This window comes from Pelmatolapia mariae, linkage group LG10_11 (assembly GCF_036321145.2).
Source record: "Pelmatolapia mariae isolate MD_Pm_ZW linkage group LG10_11, Pm_UMD_F_2, whole genome shotgun sequence".
In the NCBI taxonomy this organism is placed as follows: Eukaryota; Metazoa; Chordata; class Actinopteri; order Cichliformes; family Cichlidae; genus Pelmatolapia; species Pelmatolapia mariae.
Window position 1 is genome coordinate 40,174,683 of NC_086236.1, and position 19,716 is coordinate 40,194,398.

General features: G+C 40.3%; 1 protein-coding gene across 8 annotated transcripts in view; it reads left to right on the plus strand.

Annotated features, from left to right (window-relative positions):
- Window positions 1-18,814, plus strand: part of adgrb1a (adhesion G protein-coupled receptor B1a) — a 197,634-nt gene extending 178,820 nt beyond the window's left edge. For 7 of the 8 annotated variants that reach the window (XM_063488506.1, XM_063488504.1, XM_063488507.1 and 4 more), the window contains 7 exons: window positions 4,471-4,642; window positions 5,868-5,963; window positions 6,734-6,773; window positions 8,609-9,270; window positions 11,293-11,328; window positions 11,469-11,627; window positions 17,004-18,814. In XM_063488506.1, the coding sequence (XP_063344576.1) occupies window positions 4,471-4,642; window positions 5,868-5,963; window positions 6,734-6,773; window positions 8,609-9,270; window positions 11,293-11,328; window positions 11,469-11,627; window positions 17,004-17,198 (1,360 nt within the window). In that variant the 3' untranslated portion in view covers window positions 17,199-18,814. The remainder of the gene's footprint in view (window positions 1-4,470; window positions 4,643-5,867; window positions 5,964-6,733; window positions 6,774-8,608; window positions 9,271-11,292; window positions 11,329-11,468; window positions 11,628-17,003) is intronic. The other variant, XM_063488511.1, reaches the window with a different exon arrangement.
- The last annotated feature ends 902 nt before the right edge of the window (window positions 18,815-19,716 follow it).

Below are 19,716 nucleotides of genomic sequence, written 5' to 3' on the forward strand. Positions count from 1 at the left end.
TAAAGCTGATAGTTTATATTCTATAAATATATTAACACAATAGCATAGTTATTTTATAGAATGCAAAATCACATCATTAGTAATATTTAAAATATTATGTATTTGCACTGAGCAAGCACTTGGTGACAGTGGGGAAGAAGAACTCTTTTAAAGTGTAAAGTGCCTTTGTGCAGACACTGACGTGGTACAGTGATGCTGCACAGGGGTTTACTGCTCGCAGGGTGGAAAAGTCTCAGCACAATGGGACAAAAGAAACGTGTGATATGCTTCTAACAAAGCCCAGGTTATTACCAGAGGTGGAAATTAGCTATGCTTTTCCAGTTATTTATGGGTTTCCCATCATTGTACTTTGTTTTTGTTTTCTACGTTCTAAATATGGATGCCAGGTTTCATTTTGCAAAATATCAAGTTTAGAAAATATGAATGGTTGACCAAAAAAACATTAGACAAATAGGGAATATTTTATCCTGAGATAAAATGATCATACTGAACATTTTAAATAAACCCACTGTGTGGCTAGTGAGAATTTAGATATGTGGTAAATAATGAAAATTACCAGAGACTTAATTCCACTCTTGTTCATGATTTGTAGTGATTGTGTAAAAATGAATTGATTAGTCATGACTTGGAGGAAGTGTGCATCTGCTTTGAATGTTATTTTGTTTGTCACTGGCAAACCATTTAAGGGTAGAGGTCAGAGGTGGCAAACGTACAGACATTGTGTACTTAAGTAGAAGTACAGATACCAGTGTTAAAAAATAAAACTTCAGTAACGTTGAAGTACTGGTTTAATTTCTTACTCTAGTAAAAGTGAAAACGTTCCAGCTCTGAAGTGTACTCTGAAGTAAGAAAGTAAAAAGTAGCTCTTTGGATAAGATAAGATAAGATAAGATAAGATACCTTTATTAGTCCCACAAGGGGAAATTTGTTTCTACTAGCTGTTAGCAAAGCTAACTGAAACTTGTGCTATGTTAATGTAATAATAAAATAATATAAGTAGATGGGAATACAAACTTTATATTAGCCTGAATATTTATTAGAATTAAAATTCTAATAAATATTGTCATCTTGATTCAGATAAGCAGAACATGAGCAGAGTTCAAGGGAAATAAAAAATCGCTGTTTTCTGTTGCTTACATTAAACAGGAAATGAGTAGGGAGGAGGTTAAAGTGGGATTCAGCAAATGGGGGATGTTGAAATGGCTCAGCATAGGGAAGAATCATAACTCTTAATGTACAGGCTGTGATCAGCTGTTCTAAACCCATCACAGTACAGCAAACTAAGCTGTTTATCCTGCACTAACTTGCAGAGGACTTTCATGCAACCTTTAAATGAAACAGTGACACTTGTTTTGCAGCATGTCTCTCAATGTGAAAAAACATATTGTCACATCTACAGGCCCAGTATTTGATTTAAAAACACGAGGACTTACATGTAAGCTTTAAATTTCCAGTTTGTCAAATGCAACGGCGCAGTCACTACTTTTACATCTAACCTCTTAGCTCTCTTTCTTTTCTCTCCCTGTGAAATACAGCAGCTGGACCTTTAGCTAGCAACACACTGTGAGATAAACTGCACACAAACAGCTTGTTTTTTATCTGATGTTTGTTCAGCTAATAGAAACGTTGAATTTGGAGTTACCTGCCACAACATTTTACTGCCTTTATCCTTGCTCATCTTGGCTAGCTAGATGCTGAAGTAGCTTGCTAGCCGGTGTTGTGGCAAAAAGAAGGCAAACCTCCCAACTTTAACCCCTCACTATGGCACACAGTTTTTACCTCTTTCATCTCTTTTTTTGCGACGTCCCCTGGTGATTAAGACGCGAACAGGATTCCCTTTCATAATTTGTTTGATGTGTGAAGGCCTGCAGTAATATGAAACATTAGCTCGCCTCAAATGCGTTAAAGCAAAAGTAACAAGTCTATTCAATTTTATTTATGCAGCACCAAATCACAACAGTTGTTTCAAGGCACTTTACATTGTAAGGTTGAATGTACAATAATACTGTTTTGAAACTGTAAGGAGTGGAAAGTCCCACATAGCAAAATTGGTATGGCCTGGATCTGGCCCACACAATGTGCTTACACATGGCCCACTTACCGCAAAGAATGACGGCCCTTTGGTGGCCCAGATTTGGTTTGCCAGAGGTGGCCCACACATGGGCCAGCACAAGGCCAGTTGCAGACATACTGGTGGTCCTGTGCTGGCCCATGTGTGGACTACCTCTGGCAAACCTGGTCTGGGCCACCAAAGGGCCATCATTCTTTGCGGTATGTGGGCCATGTGTAAGTTGTGTGTAGCCACGGGCCAGTTACAGACACACTGCTGGCCGTGTGCTGGCCCAGAACAGTTTCAGCTCTGGCCCCAGATATCAGCCTAATGTGTACCTTAATCAAGCCATGTAATAACAATATATGCCGGAACATAATAGTGCAAAAGTAACACGACGAAACTCTGTTCAGACAGTGAATGGACTGACTCTTATACAACGCTTTCCTAGTCTCCCGGTTTACTCAAATGCTCTATACAGCATGCCACATTCACCCAATCACACACTTTCTCTAAACTGAGTGCTTCCTAATTACATTCATGCACATTCACACTCTTGACATGCAGACTAGAGGAGCCAGGGATCGAACCACTAAGCTTGCGATCAGAAGGTGACCTGCTCTACCTCCTAAGCTACAGCCACCCACTGGCAAAGATGAGTAAACCGTCACTAGGTTTTGGATAAAGTGTACACTCACAAACCTGTCAAATGTGCATTTGAAACGTTGGCTACCATAGCAGTATAGTATTGCAACATCGCATTTGGGTCTTCTAACTAAAATAAGAAAATAGGAACAGAAATAGTGCCATCATTGCCAGACCTGGCCCACATCTGGTTGACATACACCGTGCCATGACAGCGGTCAGTCAGAAGTGCCAGCTTGATGCCGGATCCCGGCCAGACCTGTTTTCTATGGGCCTGGGCCACATAAACCAAACCGCAATCGAGCCAGATATGGCATGCCATCACATAGACAGTGCCATCTATGCCAGGCCTGGCCCATATCTGGATGGCATACGTCTTATCATGCCAGAAGTCAGCCAGCAGTGCCAGCTTGATACCAGATCCGGGCCAGACCTCCTTGCTATGTGGGGTGTAGATATTTGTTTAAATTGTAGGGTGTAAAAGTAAAAATCTGTCAGAAAAAAAACCTACTTAGTTGCATTTCAGCCACATGCTAATGAAACATAGTTTCACAAGCTAGAAGATTTAATCTTTCAAATCACACATTTTGCTCTAGTTTTTCTGGTATAGGACATTTGGTATGCCAAAGGTGTAAATATTACACCCTAACCAGATCTACCAGGTGGCTGTGGAAGAGATTAGCTTGTGGTATTAACTGCAGCGAAATCAGGTATTTATTTTTTTAATCCATGTTAATACGTCTATTTAAAATAAGTCTCACACACATTGTACAATATTAATCAATAATCAATACCAGAACAAGTTGAAAATATTTTTTTTATTCATTTTATTCAGTAATGTTCACTGTAAGCTCAGTCTCTGGATATCAATTGAATCTGAAAGACCTACAATATATGAAGCATTGTTGACAACAGCTTAAAAATAATTAAAAAAGAGAGCAAAGAGAAAGTGGGTGTGAATTGCAACTTGGAGAAGACGTTTAGTTTAGTCTGACTTAGTCTTCAGTGCTTTTTTTTCCACCTCTGGGATAGTTTGCAATTAAAAGTTAGCCTGCTAATTATCTTCATTTGGAGGATCTGAATGAAAGACTGTTTCACCACATTCATTGCGGGTACAGTCGTTCCCAGTAGTTATTGTGCTAGTTTATTATCAGTATTTGCATTAGAAAAATGGAAGGAGTCAGGGGATAACACTTCTTCAGACTCTCTCTCTTTCTGTGTCTGTCCTCCTCTGCTCTGCCTCTTCTGTTTGTCTGCATTCTGTTTCAGCCTCATTACACTTGTTTTTTTTTCCCCACTGCTCACCTCCCTCCCTCTCTTTCCTGTGGCACTAGATCCTTTATGGTTTGACTGAATCATCTTAAACATACATGCATGTAATATATGTGAGTTAAAAAACATATATATCAGCAAATAATGGATGTATGTTTTTGTTTGCGTTGGTAACATAATTATTTGTTTGATGTTCTGTATTAGTGCATGTTTAGAGTTGTAGGCTAACACTATGCTAACAGGGTGAACAGGTCCAGTTGAGCAAAAGAAATCAGTTTAACCTTGTTTTTGTGTGTGTGTGTGTGTGTGTGTTTGTGTGTGTGTGTGTGTGTGTGTGTGTGTGTGTGTGTGTGTGTGTGTGTGTGTTTTATAGGGCATTGACTATAAAATCAGCTAATAATTCTAACTATCTTAGAATGCAATGGCTAGGAATCACTGTAGTCCTGCCTTCACGAAGTTTTGGTTGTACTGTTCTTGACTACAGTTCCCCTCCCATTCTGTAGGGCGTCACTGTGGAGCTCCTGTGTGGTATTGCCACTCTTGGCTCTCACGTGGATGTCAGCTGTCCTGGCCATCACCGACCGGCGTTCTGCGCTCTTCCAGATCCTTTTTGCTGTGTTTGATTCACTGGAAGGCTTTGTCATTGTCATGGTTCACTGCATCCTTCGCAGAGAGGTATATTATAGGAACGCTACCCTATTGTTTTGTTTGTAGCTGTGCGTCCTGTCTAGCACTTCCAGCTGAGATTCTTTGCTGACTACTACCACTGTAGTGGGTGATGTATTAATCTAATAGTGTGTTGATCTACAGCAAGCTACCATATTATACAATTCTGGATGTCACCTCAGCCAGGCGTGGTGATACTTTCCAAGTCCACTAGGGTCTGCTTGAGTCTCATTGACTTAAATTTTGCCATCGAATAGTGAACATTTAAGAGATGTGACCACGCTAACCCCGAAAGATGAATTTAGATTATTTAACAAGACATGGACTCATAAATGTTGGTTTCGACACATTTAGAGTAAAGCGTCATTCGCTTTTATACAAATGTACGTATGAAATGTGTAAAAAATTATCCCTTTCATATAAAAGCAGGGAAGTTATATTGTCATTTCCCACAAAATTGAAAAACCTGTAAGGCATCTCTCATGGAGAGTTTATCAAAGAGTGTTTGATAGCTGAAATGTGACAAACTGTATGATGTATACTTTATTATCTGGGAATCCTAAACTGACCCCACATAAGCCAATGTGGAGTCAGATCCGCTCTAGCCTGTCATCTTTATTCATTAAAAGCCTCTGCACAGTACTGTATATGTTTAAAAGACAAAAGTTTTAGGCAGGTAAGAAAAAATGGTGTAAACAAACAATGCTTTCAAAAATAGAAGTGTTAGTCATTTGATTTCATCAATTAACAAAATGCAGTGAGTGAACAAGAGAGAAATCTAAATCAAATCGATATTTGGGGTGACTTCTTCTAGGCACACTTGCACACAGTTTTTGAAGGAACTCAGCTGGTGGTTATTCCAAACATCTTGGAGAACTAAGCACAGATGTTCTGTGGATGCAGGCTTCCTCACTTCCTTCTGTCTCTTCGTGTAATCCCAAACACACTCCATGATCTTGAGATCACGGCTCTGTGTGCCGTACCATCACTTCCAGTACTTCTTGTTCTTCTTTATGCTGAAGATAGTTCTTAATGACTTTGGCTGTGTGTTTGGGGTCATCGTCCTGCTGCAGAATACATTTGGAGCCAATAAAGAATCATTTATATTTCTGAAAGCATTCTTTGTTTACAGCATTTTTTTTCCACACCTCCCTAAAACTTTTGCACAGGACTGTATGTCCTATTACTCTGTCTGTATTAAGATCGTAATCTATGCTCTGATGATTTGCCTCAGGTTCAGGAGGCAGTGAAGTGTCGTGTGGTGGACCGACAGGAAGACACCAATGGAGATTCAGGAGGATCATTTCAGAATGGCCATGCTCAGCTAATGGTATGAAGAGCTAAAATTTGGAGAAATTTGATATGATGTGAGAGAATATTTAAAAGAACTAACTCTATGGAATAATAAAGCCCAAAAAGGGGTACGCACTTTTTGCTCCATTGTTGAAATTTTAACTTCTAAGCAGCTTGAAAAGGTTCAAGACCTGTGTCCTCCAAATTCTGATCTTCTCATCTCAGAGCACGAGAGAACTAAAGCATACGTTTAATTTTATGGAAAATATACATATATATTTTTTCTTAAATTCTGCTCTTGAAAATATTTATAAAAACCCCTCAGGATAACTAACCTAATAGAAATTTATTAAAAATAATGAAGTCAAAGCATTGTTTAGGAAATGGCATCGTGTTAGAATCATGATTAGAATGAAACAATTTAGGAAGAGGTCAGAGTGACTTACAAGAAGAAATTCTACAAAACCCAAAGCTCTTTCTCTTCAGCTTGTATCCAAATAAAAAAAATATATAATAAAACTGATTATTAATGAATCTAAGTTTTGTTGATTAGTCTTCATTTTCTCAATGTTTATCTGCCTTTGCTTTAAAAATATACCATCACATTGACTTGATAGCTAAAAGTTAGTGTGCATGTGCCCTGAGCAGGTATGCCATTGATTGATGCAGGCTGGACCATTTCCCTGGTGTCTTTTCCCCATTTCCTGTCTTCACTGCAGTCGCCAAATAAAGGCTTAAAATCCCCCCATATGATATTTTTCCCACGTCTCCACACTTAATCTAATATTTATTGTTTTCTGTCCTCAGACTGACTTTGAGAAAGATGTGGATATGGCTTGCAGATCAGGTAAGCTCCAGGTTGAGCGTGTTTGAGTTTGTGTGTTTGCATTTGATTTGACTTTGGGGACTCAGATGCTACAGATGTCTCTTTGTGCCTCCTTCTCTGTATTTTGACTGCGTCAAATTCCTCGTTGTTGTTGGAACAGATGTGAGCCGTGTTCCCTCTCATTTTTGTGCTTGTGCCGTACAGTCAACATCACAGCAGCCTCCCTATGCCAAGGAGCTGTTTTGACAAGAGATGCAGCACATCACTGCTGCGTAACTCCGTTCGTCCCAGGCTGACGGGAGTGGGATGAATGTGTGCTGAGCAGTTATATGCAGATAAATATGGCTGTCTGAGCCTCTCCTACACTGATGCTGTGTAATTAAGTCCCTCCCAACAGCGCTGCATCAGATACTGGTTGATGCTCTAAAATCCACTGGGAGTGAAAATCTGATTACCTCTTGAGACAGGCTATCAAGAAAAGTGTCTGGAAGAGAAAAGCTATTCAGAAGCAGACAGGCTCAAGCAAGGGAAGACAGATAAGAGCAGAGAGAGATGAGAGATGTTTATTGTTTGTCAAGAGGGAGCAGGAACGGCAGAAAACGATCAGTGGATGTTTAGTACGGAGCATTGTCTGATGTTGTTCAGCAGCCTCGACCTGGTGCGGGATATGTTTGCTGCCATATGCCAAGAGCTGTTATTGTGAAAAAGCTTGGGCCACAAGGTCATGCCGTACCCAGCTGAATGTTACGTTACTCATGTCAAAACTGGTTACAACCAGTTTTCCAATGAAAATCTAGTGAAGAAATTCCAGGACTTTACACCGGAAAGAGACACAGAGGTCTGGAGGTTTTTTGTGCACTAAAGCAATACCTTTTAGAAGACAAGAGCATATTGAAAGAACTGCAAGCACTTGTATGTCCTCACGTGGAGAAAAAATACTATACTGTGTGGCTTTGTTTGACTTTCTTCACTCCAGTTCTCTCACGCAAGGATTTCTGGATGTGTTTAGCAGTTATTCAATGTAGTAATGATGGCAAAACTGAAGTCATAGGCCAGGACTTTATGTGGACAGACAACACAGGTATTTTTGACAAGTCATCAACAATACTCGATCCCCTTCTGCTCCAGTCTGCACGCCAAATGTCCTTGGGCAAGATACTAACCCCAAGTTGCTCTCCGATGCATCCGTTGGAGTATGAATGTGTACAAATGTTAGATAGAAGAGTATAGAAAAAAGTTGTTTGAATGGCTGTGTAAAGCACTTTGAGTGCTCATGGAGTTTAAAAGCTCTATGTAAAAACCAGTCCATTTACAAGTCACTTTAGCATTATTCTTTCTTTTGTCTTTAGTGTCATCCACAATTGAAAAAATCCCATCACTCTTAGTTTGGAAGTTTATTAGTTGCTACCTTGTCCTTCCATCTTGTATTTTTCCTACCAGCTAGGGGGCTGGCCGGGATATAATTTTCTGCTTCCCCAGAGAGAATCTGTCAGCACTGGAGTTTTTTTTTGTTTGTTTTGTTTTTTCTCTTTGCTCTGGTGACCCACTGTGATCACAACCTGCAGCAGTTAGAGATCAGGTTCAGGTGCACAACCAGATCAAGGTGTGTTGCTCTGAAATGCAGTCCAGCAGTAAAATAAGAGACTCATCCAGGATTGTATTGGTTGTCAGACATAGAGGGAAGAATCTTATAATTTCAGTGATTTAATAATTGATGTATAAAATCTCCTTGTTTCACACAGTGCACAAGTAATGTGTTTATTACTTACACACATTCCGCTGCTGGTTTCTTCCCGGGATTCCCAGGTGGAGAAATTGCATCTCACACAGCTTTTCTCTCTTTCTGGTCTCTTTAGGCACCATGAAGCGCTCATCCCTCCAGGGGGAGGAGAAGGCCTCCTCTGGGACCCTCGCTCTTCAAAAAGGTTCTAATTTTAACACCATGCCGGCCAGCATGGCCAAGGTTCACCTCCAGAATGTGGCCGACTATACGAGCCACACTTTGACGATGCGGAGGGAGAAAGGCGCCACAAAAGGAATCAGTACCGAGCTGCCAGGTGCCAAATCCATCTATATCTGCGACGGCGAACTCTTCAAGCAGCTGGATGGAGATCTGCCTCGAGGGAACGGTGAAGGCAGCAGCTCTGAGGGGGTTGGCAAAGGCCCGGGATATGTCATTCTACCGACAAACAACACGGGCACCCTGAAACCGTCCAAGGGGAAAGAGGAGCAGGCAGCCAAGTATAACATCAGCATTGAGCAGCTGCCTCAGACCAGGCTCATCCACCTGGCTAACCCTGTCAGTGGAGAGCCAGTGCCTGGCTTTGGGCTGAAGAGCCTGCCTGCTGACCAGGTCAGTGTGTCATGCTCTGACAGAGACTCACCTGCGCACAACCTGCAGAATATGCCCAGAGACTCCAAGGTGGCCAACAACATGTGTGACGGAGGAGAGTCTGGAAATTCTGGAGTGGTGTCCAAGAGTGAGACTGTCTCCACACTGTCCATGAGCTCGCTGGAGGTAAGACGGAAAAACCTCTTAATGTATTGAATTATCAGCCTCATAGTTCATATTTAACATAATACATGCATGCTGAGTTGTGTTTTGTGCTTATCATAAATTCTCAAATGAACAACCAGATGTAGGCTGTATCAGAGACTGGCATTTCATTATGATTATTTGGTGAATGCTCACATATTTGAGTGAGTTTGCTAATTTGCTAATATGATTTGGTATTGATAGTTTCGATAATATGAATTTAACAATCGAACAATTTTGCTATTTCCTCAGTAAAAGTAGAATTCTGTGTATTCCCATCAGAATAACAACAGTGAGACAAACCACTCTCTTCTTTTCAAGCGAAGCATTTGCCATCTTGTCTACCACTGCTAGGTTTCTGTCAATACAACTCTGCAAGGCCTTCGAGTACTGTAGCTCATACACAAAAATCCCTTTCTTTTCTGGAAGGGTTGTAATGTGAAACAGCCCCAGGACATGGGGACTTTTTGTAAACAGTTGTAGAGAAAGAACATAAAAACACATTTGGAATGAATTATTGAGAGCGCTTCTCAAACAGCAGGGTGGTGGGTACATGACTTTGTTGTTGCTTTGATGGGTTTAGTGATGTGGAAATGGACATCATGAAGAATTTATCATGTGTGATATTATGATTCACAAGTCTTAATGTTCTTTTACTGCCTGTTTGAGAATTTAGGGTTGCATCACTGTGGTGAATGTCACTTTCATTTTTATCACATCGATTTATTATAACTTTCTCACTAAAGGGCTATCAAACTCTAAAGTAGCTGTAGCTTTTTCCTATTAGAGAATGACGCCAAACATTCTGACTGCTACACTACTGTGTTATTTTGCATGGTCTGCAGCCATTCATATAGAAAAATTAGGAAACCAGTGACGTTTTTTGTATTTGCTTTCTGGAATCATTTACGTGGCATGGTGCGTGCCACATGTGGTGATGTATGACCACTACAGCATCAGTGATGCTCGAGTGGTCGAGTTAGGAGGATCGCCTAGGGGCAAAAAAGAACGATTTTGAATTTAAAGAAAAACTTGGCTGCAGCAAAACTTGGCTTTGTTTGTATACGTTGTTGTCTGTAGTCCAAGTTTCAGGCTGGTAGTTTTTGCTTTATCTGTTTTTGAGACGAAGCTAAAACTCAGACAGTACGATCTCCCAAAATTTAAACAAAGGGATCCTCATCCACCTAAGAAAGGAGGTCAGAAGGCTCTCTGGATTCCAGCTCGTCAGTAAAATGTGTTGCTGACAAACAGAAGAGGAACACTGGTCTGTGTAGTCCTTCAGCTGCATCTCACAATCCAACAGAAAACAAGTTGTCCCTTTCCCTGAGCTTCACCACTTCAGCTTCAATGAAATTGTGCTGTGTAGTTTTTGTGTAATTTTGCTTGCAAACAGATGGCCAGCATTGATTCTTCTTGTCTTGGCGGACTAATAAAAAACAACATTAATTAGGTCTCCACAGAGATGCATCGTTCCACATATCTGTCAGTGCCATTATAATCTCCGATTCACATCACAAAAAGTATCTCAACATTTTGTGACCCGTGTGATGGCGGCATCTTTGAAAAGGTTAGTTTTCATAGAGCTCCTACTGCAGACAGAAGTGGCGGGATAAGATCGCCACAGAGCAGTCAGGCATCTGCTTGCTGGTGTCTTTTCACTTGGGGGTAAAACACACTTCTATAATTTGGTGCGAGACGGCAGCTGCCACGGCAACCAGGCAGCCTGAAGGTCAGGTCTTCCTTTACCACTCTGTGACTGAGGACCGAAAGGTCATTCAGTCACAATCTGTTTACTGCAAACTTGTGCCAGCAGGATCAAAATGACCAGCAGCAAACCTCGTTTCCTCCCTCATGACTCACTGCTCTTCTCTGAGTCCCAGAGACGCCCTTTACTAACTACCTCATGTTCACATACGCAGTAAAAACTGCCGAGAAACACTTGCTACTCAAAAAACACACAATATCAAGACACATCTTTAATCTCTCTGTCTCATCTCCCTCCAGAGACGAAAATCACGCTATGCAGAGCTTGACTTTGAGGTAATTTTTAGTCTCTTTGATTCCTACAGAGCTGTTTAGACTTCAAAGCACAACATTTTTGCATACATTTATTTTTAAAGTAGGAGTGATGGTCGCCTGTGCTGTTTACTTTGTACATAACGTGCAATGTCCCTGTGTAGAAAATAATGCACACCCGGAAACGCCACCAGGACATGTTTCAGGACCTGAACAGGAAGATTCACAGTGCAGACAAGGATAGAGAATCTCCACCTGTTGACGCCAAAGCTGCCAAAAGATGGAGTGTGTCCTCTGCCAGCAGCGACAAGACCAACATGAGTGTAAAGAGTTTAAATTTATTCTGTTCTGCCCCTTCCCTCCCTAATATCTAATGTTCCCCTTTCCTTCTATAATTAGCAAAAATTACGACACTTGCTTGTTGATTTGTAAGTGCAGCCGTTTTCAAAATTGTCATTTTTTTCTATTGCAGGGGTGTGCTATTAATTTTCCCAAAGGAGCCACATGAGAAACTGGGAGGGCCACTCCAGTAAGCTTAAAAAGAGGTCAAATGATTAATGTGCTGTACTGAATTCTGTATTGGTTTTTCATGTGGATGGACCCTTGGGAAAATTCACTGCGCACCCCTGTTACAGTGTTAACTTATGCATAGGCATTATTTGTGTATGGCCATATAATCTCCAACTACAAACCGAACCGGATACACATAATATTGCCCAATTCAGATACCTCCGAGATACATATCTATGTCGTACACTGTGTAAACGACGTGATTAATTGTGTTGTGCATGAGTTTAAACTAATGAGTGCAGCAATTAGTTCACTTAACAAAATTGACACAGGATTTGACACTGATTGTCTTGTTACCTGTGGAATTTGCAATTTGTTGAGTCTCTGACTGCATATACCAAGGACTTATGCAGTAAAGACAATTTATCAACAATAACATGAAATTAAACCAAAGGTTGCACCGAGCTACCTAGATAGCAGCGTTTCAATTAATCCTTCTTCTACTAGCTGAAAATTCTTTGGTGTTTTCTCTGTTTTTGCTGCTTGGCCAAGGTGGCAGCCGCTAAGGAAGAGACATGTTCCTGTTTTTAAATATACCATTTGTGCTCATAAAAGTTGTAGATGTCCATGCAAACAAAATACTGACTTTTAGTATGTATGCAATTTTAGATGCAGCATCTCTTTCCAAGCAGTCAGTTTCATATGTAAATGTTTGTGACAGAAATAGAAATATAAAATTAAATTGATGCCATGAAACTGAAATTTAGGTACCACATCAAAGTTCTGGTAGTAAATGCAGCTTAGATATAGATTCTGAAAATAACAAAAAAAATATGTAGAATGGTGGTGCAGGATCTGCGTGCAACCCAGGCAACCCCCGCCTCCCTCCATACTAATGCAAAGATGTGAAACATTTAAGTGGGACAGATGATTTGTTTAAAGTACTTTGGTACTTTAGCTTGTCTTAAATATTGTGCACCCACAGGCATGAGAACATAAGAAAAGAAAGGTCGGCTTCAGCTGGCTCCTTTCATAAGGCCACACTCTGGGTGTAATGTTACTTGTAAACTTCTGATAAGCTTGGAAATATGGTGCTAGGAGCATCCCTAATTGTTGCATGTATGGTTGATAATAAATGCCCCCTTTTCATGGATAACGAGTTGACACATTTACAACAATGCCACTTGTTGCTGCAGCAGATAGCGACACATCAGATTTTAGTCACAACATGTTGAATTTTGGTTAAATGGGCTTCAATTCTTTAACTGATAATAAAGTTGACCCAGCCATCACAACCTTCATTGTGTAATAAAATGCCTCCCACAGAGGCTGTTTATTTTTTTAGGAATTGCATGAATGTCCCATGGCCCTGACCATCTTTCTTGCTTCAGTAAAGCATGAGCTGTGATAGAAAGGGTAGCGACTGCCTTTTTGATGGTCTTAATGTTTGGAAGAGTAAATTTGATCAGACGATTGTAAAACTGTCAAGCATGATGATGGTAGCATAATGCTTACAGTGGTACTGGTATATTGCATATTGAATTGAATAATGAAGAAGGACGACTACCTCCCATTCTCCATTTTTAAAGCAGGCTAACCTTAAGCTTGGCTAATGGCCTTCCCAAAGCGTCAAAACATGAACCTTATTGAAAATTTGTGGACTAGGCTTAAAAGCCAGGTTCAGTAAAGCCGTCAAAATTAAATTAGGGATGTCAAACCTATGGCCCGGAGCAATATCTGGCTCGGGATCCAGTCTGCAATATAATTTCATATATCAGTTATTAGTGGCTCATCATTATGTGGAAGTCCAATCTTCAGCCCTGCTGAGATCCATACAAGGCAGGGGAGGGCCGCACACCATGCGGCCAATCACATGCAAAGACAGACCGGGATCATACCATTATGTGAAAGAAGGACGGGGTGCAGATGTTCCAGAGACAAAACAAGACTGCAAAGCTGAGTACAGAATTTATAAAAGTGAAACCCGTTTTTATTTTCAGCCATTTTGCAGTGTGGAAGTCAAAAGGTTTCAGACTTGTCCAGGCCTTAGACCTCTTGTGTGTTCTCCATAGTCTCACAGGCCTGACTCAATTTATAATTCTTAACTTGTTTGATCTGCTGCTCACCACAAACAAGCACAAGCAGAAATTTTGGACTTTTAACTGCAGTTTTTCCTACTGATGAAAACCTCCCTTATGGTCGGTCAGGTTTTTTACAACCTGATCAGTTAAAACAAACAAAAAGCTGGACAGTCTGGGCAATGAGCTACCAGAATTTTTTTCCATAATTTTGCACATTTATTTCTTATAATTTAAGTCCAAAGAGTTGTGCTGACAGATTTCTTTCTTTGTCACAGCAGCTTTTTCTTTGCCATATAGAACAATTGTTAAATATGTAACTTCTTTACATTGACAGAATGGGGAGTTTCACTGGTCTGGCCACTTAAGGTCAAAGTGTGGCCCGCAATATAAAATGAGTTTGACACCCCTGATTTAAATAACTCTACCAGTTCTTCCAAGAAATATCAGAATTATGCCAAAAGCTAGTTGATGGCTACCAAATCATCTGGTCGAGGTGGAACTTGCTAATGGACGTTTAATGAAATATTAGTGGGTGTTTATGTATATATTTGACCTATATTTATGCTTTTGAAACATCAAATTTTTGTTTTTTTAAAGTCATTAAAAATGTGTGCTATATAGTCATTCCACCCTGAAAAAGAACAGTTCAGAGAAATCACTAAAAGTCCTAATTTACCATGATAATCGTGACCATAATAACTTTTGACCACAACTGTAATTAGACATTTTGCATCTACTCAGATTGAATCAACAATCTACGTCCATTCTGTGGTCATTAGAGGTATAAGTATAGGTATTGTTTTGGGAAGTAGGCGAATAATATATTTGCTTTTGCTAATGAAGTTTGGATAAGAACTCTCATGTGGCATTGTCTCACATTGATGCTGGAGCTGAGAGGTGATTAGCTTAGCTTTGCATAAAGAATGAAACTATGAGGAGCAAGTTTGCCACTGGAATCAAGCAGAGAGGTAATTCTGTCTCATAACTTCCCACATAAACAGAATTGACAGAATTGACCCCTTTGAGAGTGAAGGCTCACATGAGGACTCTGGCATCTACAGTTTGTTTACAAATGACTCTCTCAGAATTATTTCCAACTAATAAACTATAGGTGTGTGGCAAATTCTAAGAACAATTTGAAGCATCAACACCTACAAGAATGCATCTGTTAGGTCTGTTATGCTGTGGGGTGGATTTGGGTGCACTTGTCCTGATAGAGGGGACCAAGTCAATACACACTTGTCCTGAGTGGTCTCCTTTATCATATGATGAAACATTTCTTTCTGTCCTGGTGGGAGCGGTCTCTTCCAGAATAACTCACTGAACGGTGTTTCATCATTCATACCATTCAGTAAACCTACTGAATGGTTTGAATAGCATGCCATTGATGTGAATCATATACTCTGACCTTAAGTTACCAGAGTAACGTACTATGACACATGTAAGAGTTTTCATGTCATAAATCTCTTTTATACCAGATAAATGACTATGGCAACTTATGCACATAATATTTGCTCATGGCTTTGCAAGCAAGCGGTGATGTTTCTTCATTGATTCCTTTTATTAGTTGATTCTCAGAGAGAATACATGCAAACTCGATGAAGTATACATTGTACTTTAACAAACAAAGCAGTGCAGTACAGTTACAGCAGTGCAGACTGTATGTAAATAAGTAATGCAGAAAATATATAGGCTAAATATTCTGTTTGTTCCTGATTTGCTGCCAAGTCTATATGATGCTGAATTTCAGTAAATCAAACACAGATTACGGAACGGCTCCAATGTCCATCCGTCACATTAGAACAAATGGCAGCACAATATGATAGGCTGCTATTAATATAGTAATAACTTATTGATTTACAACAGCTTTGCTGTCTTGCCTTACTTGAATCCAGTGATAATTTTTTTTCTTTATATCTCTCCATGATCTGACTGAAGTAGGTGGACATCGATCAGTTCAATTTGAGTGGAAGACGAGCCAAACAATGCTTCAATTACTTTGTTTTATATGAGCACTCACAACGGTTGAAGCACAAAGCCTTGACTAACAAAGAAAATAAATATCCCAACCCAGGTTAAACAGCACTCTCCATTATTGTTATCCAAACACCAAATGAGAGTAAATGCTTTAAAGAACTCGTGTTCCACACTTCAAGTAGAGGTCAGAAGTAAAGAATCAGTGCTAGCATGTGGTTTTTATCACTGTATAGTGGCCTAACGAGACTTGATATTGTGTTTTTTCTTTGTCACCCATCTGCATGTAAAATTTGAGAACTTTGTTGTACACTTTAAATAACAATTATTACAGTTTATGATGTTCAGCTTACAAAATTGTGAGTTTGAAGGTTTTACCTCCAAATGCACATTGGGTGTTGTCGTCACCCTGGTGGGTGGGTGGGCAGGGAGTTTGGACACCCAAGTTTGTGAATGCGAAAACTCGAGAATGAGGCAATATAGGAGTTTCAAATTGATACCAAAGGTGTGTCCACTCAAAATCTCAGACAAGTTTGAATCTCAGTGACCTCGACCTCAAAGGTCGAATTTACTGGAAATCTTGTGAATTGAAATTACCTAGTTTAGGCTGTACGGTACCACTAGCTGCCGCCAGTATTTTTACATTTAGAAAGAGGTAGACAAAATCTTCTACAAAACTGTGCTACAAAGTGTCCTAATGCTAATCTCAGCTTCATTGGGGATCATTGGGGATCTTTAAGTAAGGGTTAGGGTTGGTTTTTTTTTTCTTTTCAACCTGTTAAATACTGTTTATGCCAACAGTATTTAACAGGTTGCATCCTCTATCTCCTTAAACTATGCCGTTTAAGGAGATAGAGGATGCATCTCTAAGTGAAGTCTCATACATTCATTTTGGCATGACTTTTTTTTATGTTGTTGTTTTTTTCATATAACGTCATATTAACATAACTCTGCCAGTAACCCTAGATGGGTCTCTGGTTGGACGTTAACAATTTGAAATGCTAGACTGATTCTGTAAGGGTATAATAAATTGACTGAAAAAGGTGAGGAAGAGCCCCCAAAATAGCTAAAGTACATCAGCGATTCTAAGAGATGAGACAAACCAACTTTTTCCTTATGTCCGTTTCTCCTCAGGACAAGCAGCAGACCCCAAGCAAGAGGGCGTGGGAAGGCATTCGTAAGACCAACTCACCCCCGTCTTGGGTGCGGAAGGACCTGGAGACAGTGGCGGCCTCCCCTCTTGAGCTGCAGACAGTAGAGTGGGAGAAGACCAGTGCAACCATTCCTCTTGTGGGCCAGGAGATCATGGACCTGCAGACAGAGGTGTGACCCAGATTCTGGCTCACACTACACAATTCCACTTTTGCTCCAGAGCTCTCAGACAACCAAGCAGACACACGACACACATACTGCCCTGCTGTGTACTTCTATTCAAAGGCTGGATGTAGCCGAGACCGTGAGGGGGAAAGGAGGGCAAGGAAAAGAGTCACGATTACAGAAAATCAAGTTAACGAATTAAAGAGAGAATGAGATAACGATGTCTCGTTCTCTGTTTCATTTGATGTTTTTGAAGCCACCAATTACTGGTCATCTTCCTGTATATGATCTGCAGGCTTACGCTGGAGACAGATTGCCAAAGTAGCAGACGAAGCTGCTATATGTGCATCATTAAGTCATGTAATAAACAGCATAGCAAAGGTAATCACGCGATGTTTACCCCTGTATTAAATGGTTACGATGTAATAATCATGATTATGTCTCTTTATTTTCACTGTTGAGAGTATTGTTGCATTGCTGTTCTGCTCTCTTTATTTCTGACCAAATTCTGATGTTGTATGCAGCTCAACATGCCTCTGAATTTCTCTCTTTTTCGACATAAGCCTTGGGAAGAAAAAATTCACACGGCGTTTGAGGAGGCAGACTGCCAAACATACACCCATATGTGCCCCTCAGTGCCGCTCCCTGCTCCCCAACAATTTACTTCAGTCTCTAACGCCTTATCCCACCCCTCACGATAGTAGGCCAAGGCTGGCCCTGCAGCGACAAGGAAAAAAACGGGGGAGAGTGAGAAAAAGAAATCAAAAACATCACGTTGAGCCAAAATGGAAAGTTGCCTTCTCATCGACGGACACCTCAGAGATGGTGGAGCGCTTGCCGGCGGGCTTTGCGCTCTGTTCGCTTTTCAACCTCAATGCCGCCTAAAAGAGGGACAACATGGACGTCCAAAAGGAGTACAGCAAACACGAGTTGGTTGGGTCAGTTTCTCGATGTACAAGCAGGCTTGATACAGTTAATGCAAACATGATGCTAAGGGAAAAAAGGTATTACTGTGTGTGTATATGTGTGTGTGCACGCACTGAAAAAATGGAAGATGAGTAAACCCATACATCTATCGATATATATGTTATGATGATTACAGATAATGACACGTACAAGGTAGAGTATTATAAAGGATGGTGGTTGCACACAGAGAAAGCACAAGGCTCATTTGGAGTCCTGATGTACAGCATTGTAATTATTTCAACAGAGTTCTACAGAATGGATTTTAGCCTATAAATATCTTTCTTACTGTGCTTGGGGATAGTTGTCATCATTATTGAACATGATTATTCTGATACCAGTCCTTCCATCCCCTCCCCCTGTCCTTTCAGGGTATTGGACTATACGAGTGTTCTGTATCACAGTGTAACAGTGTGTGTCTTGATATCACCGCCAGTCACTCCCTCAGATCTGTATTTGTCGAAAAAACCCTGACTGCCGACCTCTGAGCTCCTGCTTCCTCCGACCTCTGATTTGCGCCCCACCCTGGCACACACACACACTCTCCTCCCATCTCCCCTCACTCCTGTTTTTATTTCACTGGGGTCGCCTTTTTGTTAATGTACAGTTTTCAGAGCACAAAATGAATGTGTCTTATTTCTAATAAAAGCATATCTATATAATAAAATAACACAAGTCTGCTTATTTTCTTACACAGTCATTCATCATAATACATCATGTGATCTTACAAAATGATTTTGTTATTGTTTTGCCAACAGTCTTGTGAGCATTTGTGAAATACAACATTTAATCTATTTGTGTTCTTGAATGTCAATTTGTACAGAAATACATTTCTATTTTTAATGGCTATTGATCTGAGTCCATCAACTTAAAGTGAAATTATTCCCGCTTTCAAAGTTGAAAGTTATGCTGTTTTTGTTTTGGTGTAAGTCATTTTACTCATCAAACTTGAAACTTCAGTTTTAGTCCTGCACAGAGTTCATTAGTTTCCCATTTTCTGTGGTACTAAGATGCCATTACATGTTGAATTTGTGTAGGTGCGGGCAAAACACTTGATTTGATTCAGAAAATAAAACCTGAACTGACAATGTGGCATGGATATAAGAAAGCTACTTTATTGTAAATGGACTGGTTCTTACATAGTGCTATTCTACCCTACCTGAGCATTCAGAAAGCCCTTAAGCTAAATGAGGCATCCCTGACATTCACACTCTGATGGATGCATTGGAGAGGAACTATGTTATGAACTATGTTGTCCCAGGATATTTGGGATACAGAGAGGAGCAGACAGTGACTGAACCACCAACCTTCTGATTAGTAGAGGAGCTGCTCTACCTCCTGAGCTGAGGAGAGCCACATACTGTATATTAAACTTAACATTTAAACGAAACAAATGACAAATCAAAAGTCATTCCTGTAAAGCAAATACTTAAAAGTAGTTGTAGAAAAACATAGACAAGATAAAGATAAAAACAAAAATGACATGCAACAGACTAAGAGGGTGCAGGAGAGGAGTAAGACAGTAAGAGAGCAGTGAATAGGGGAAGAGCGCATCAAGCGTGTCAGT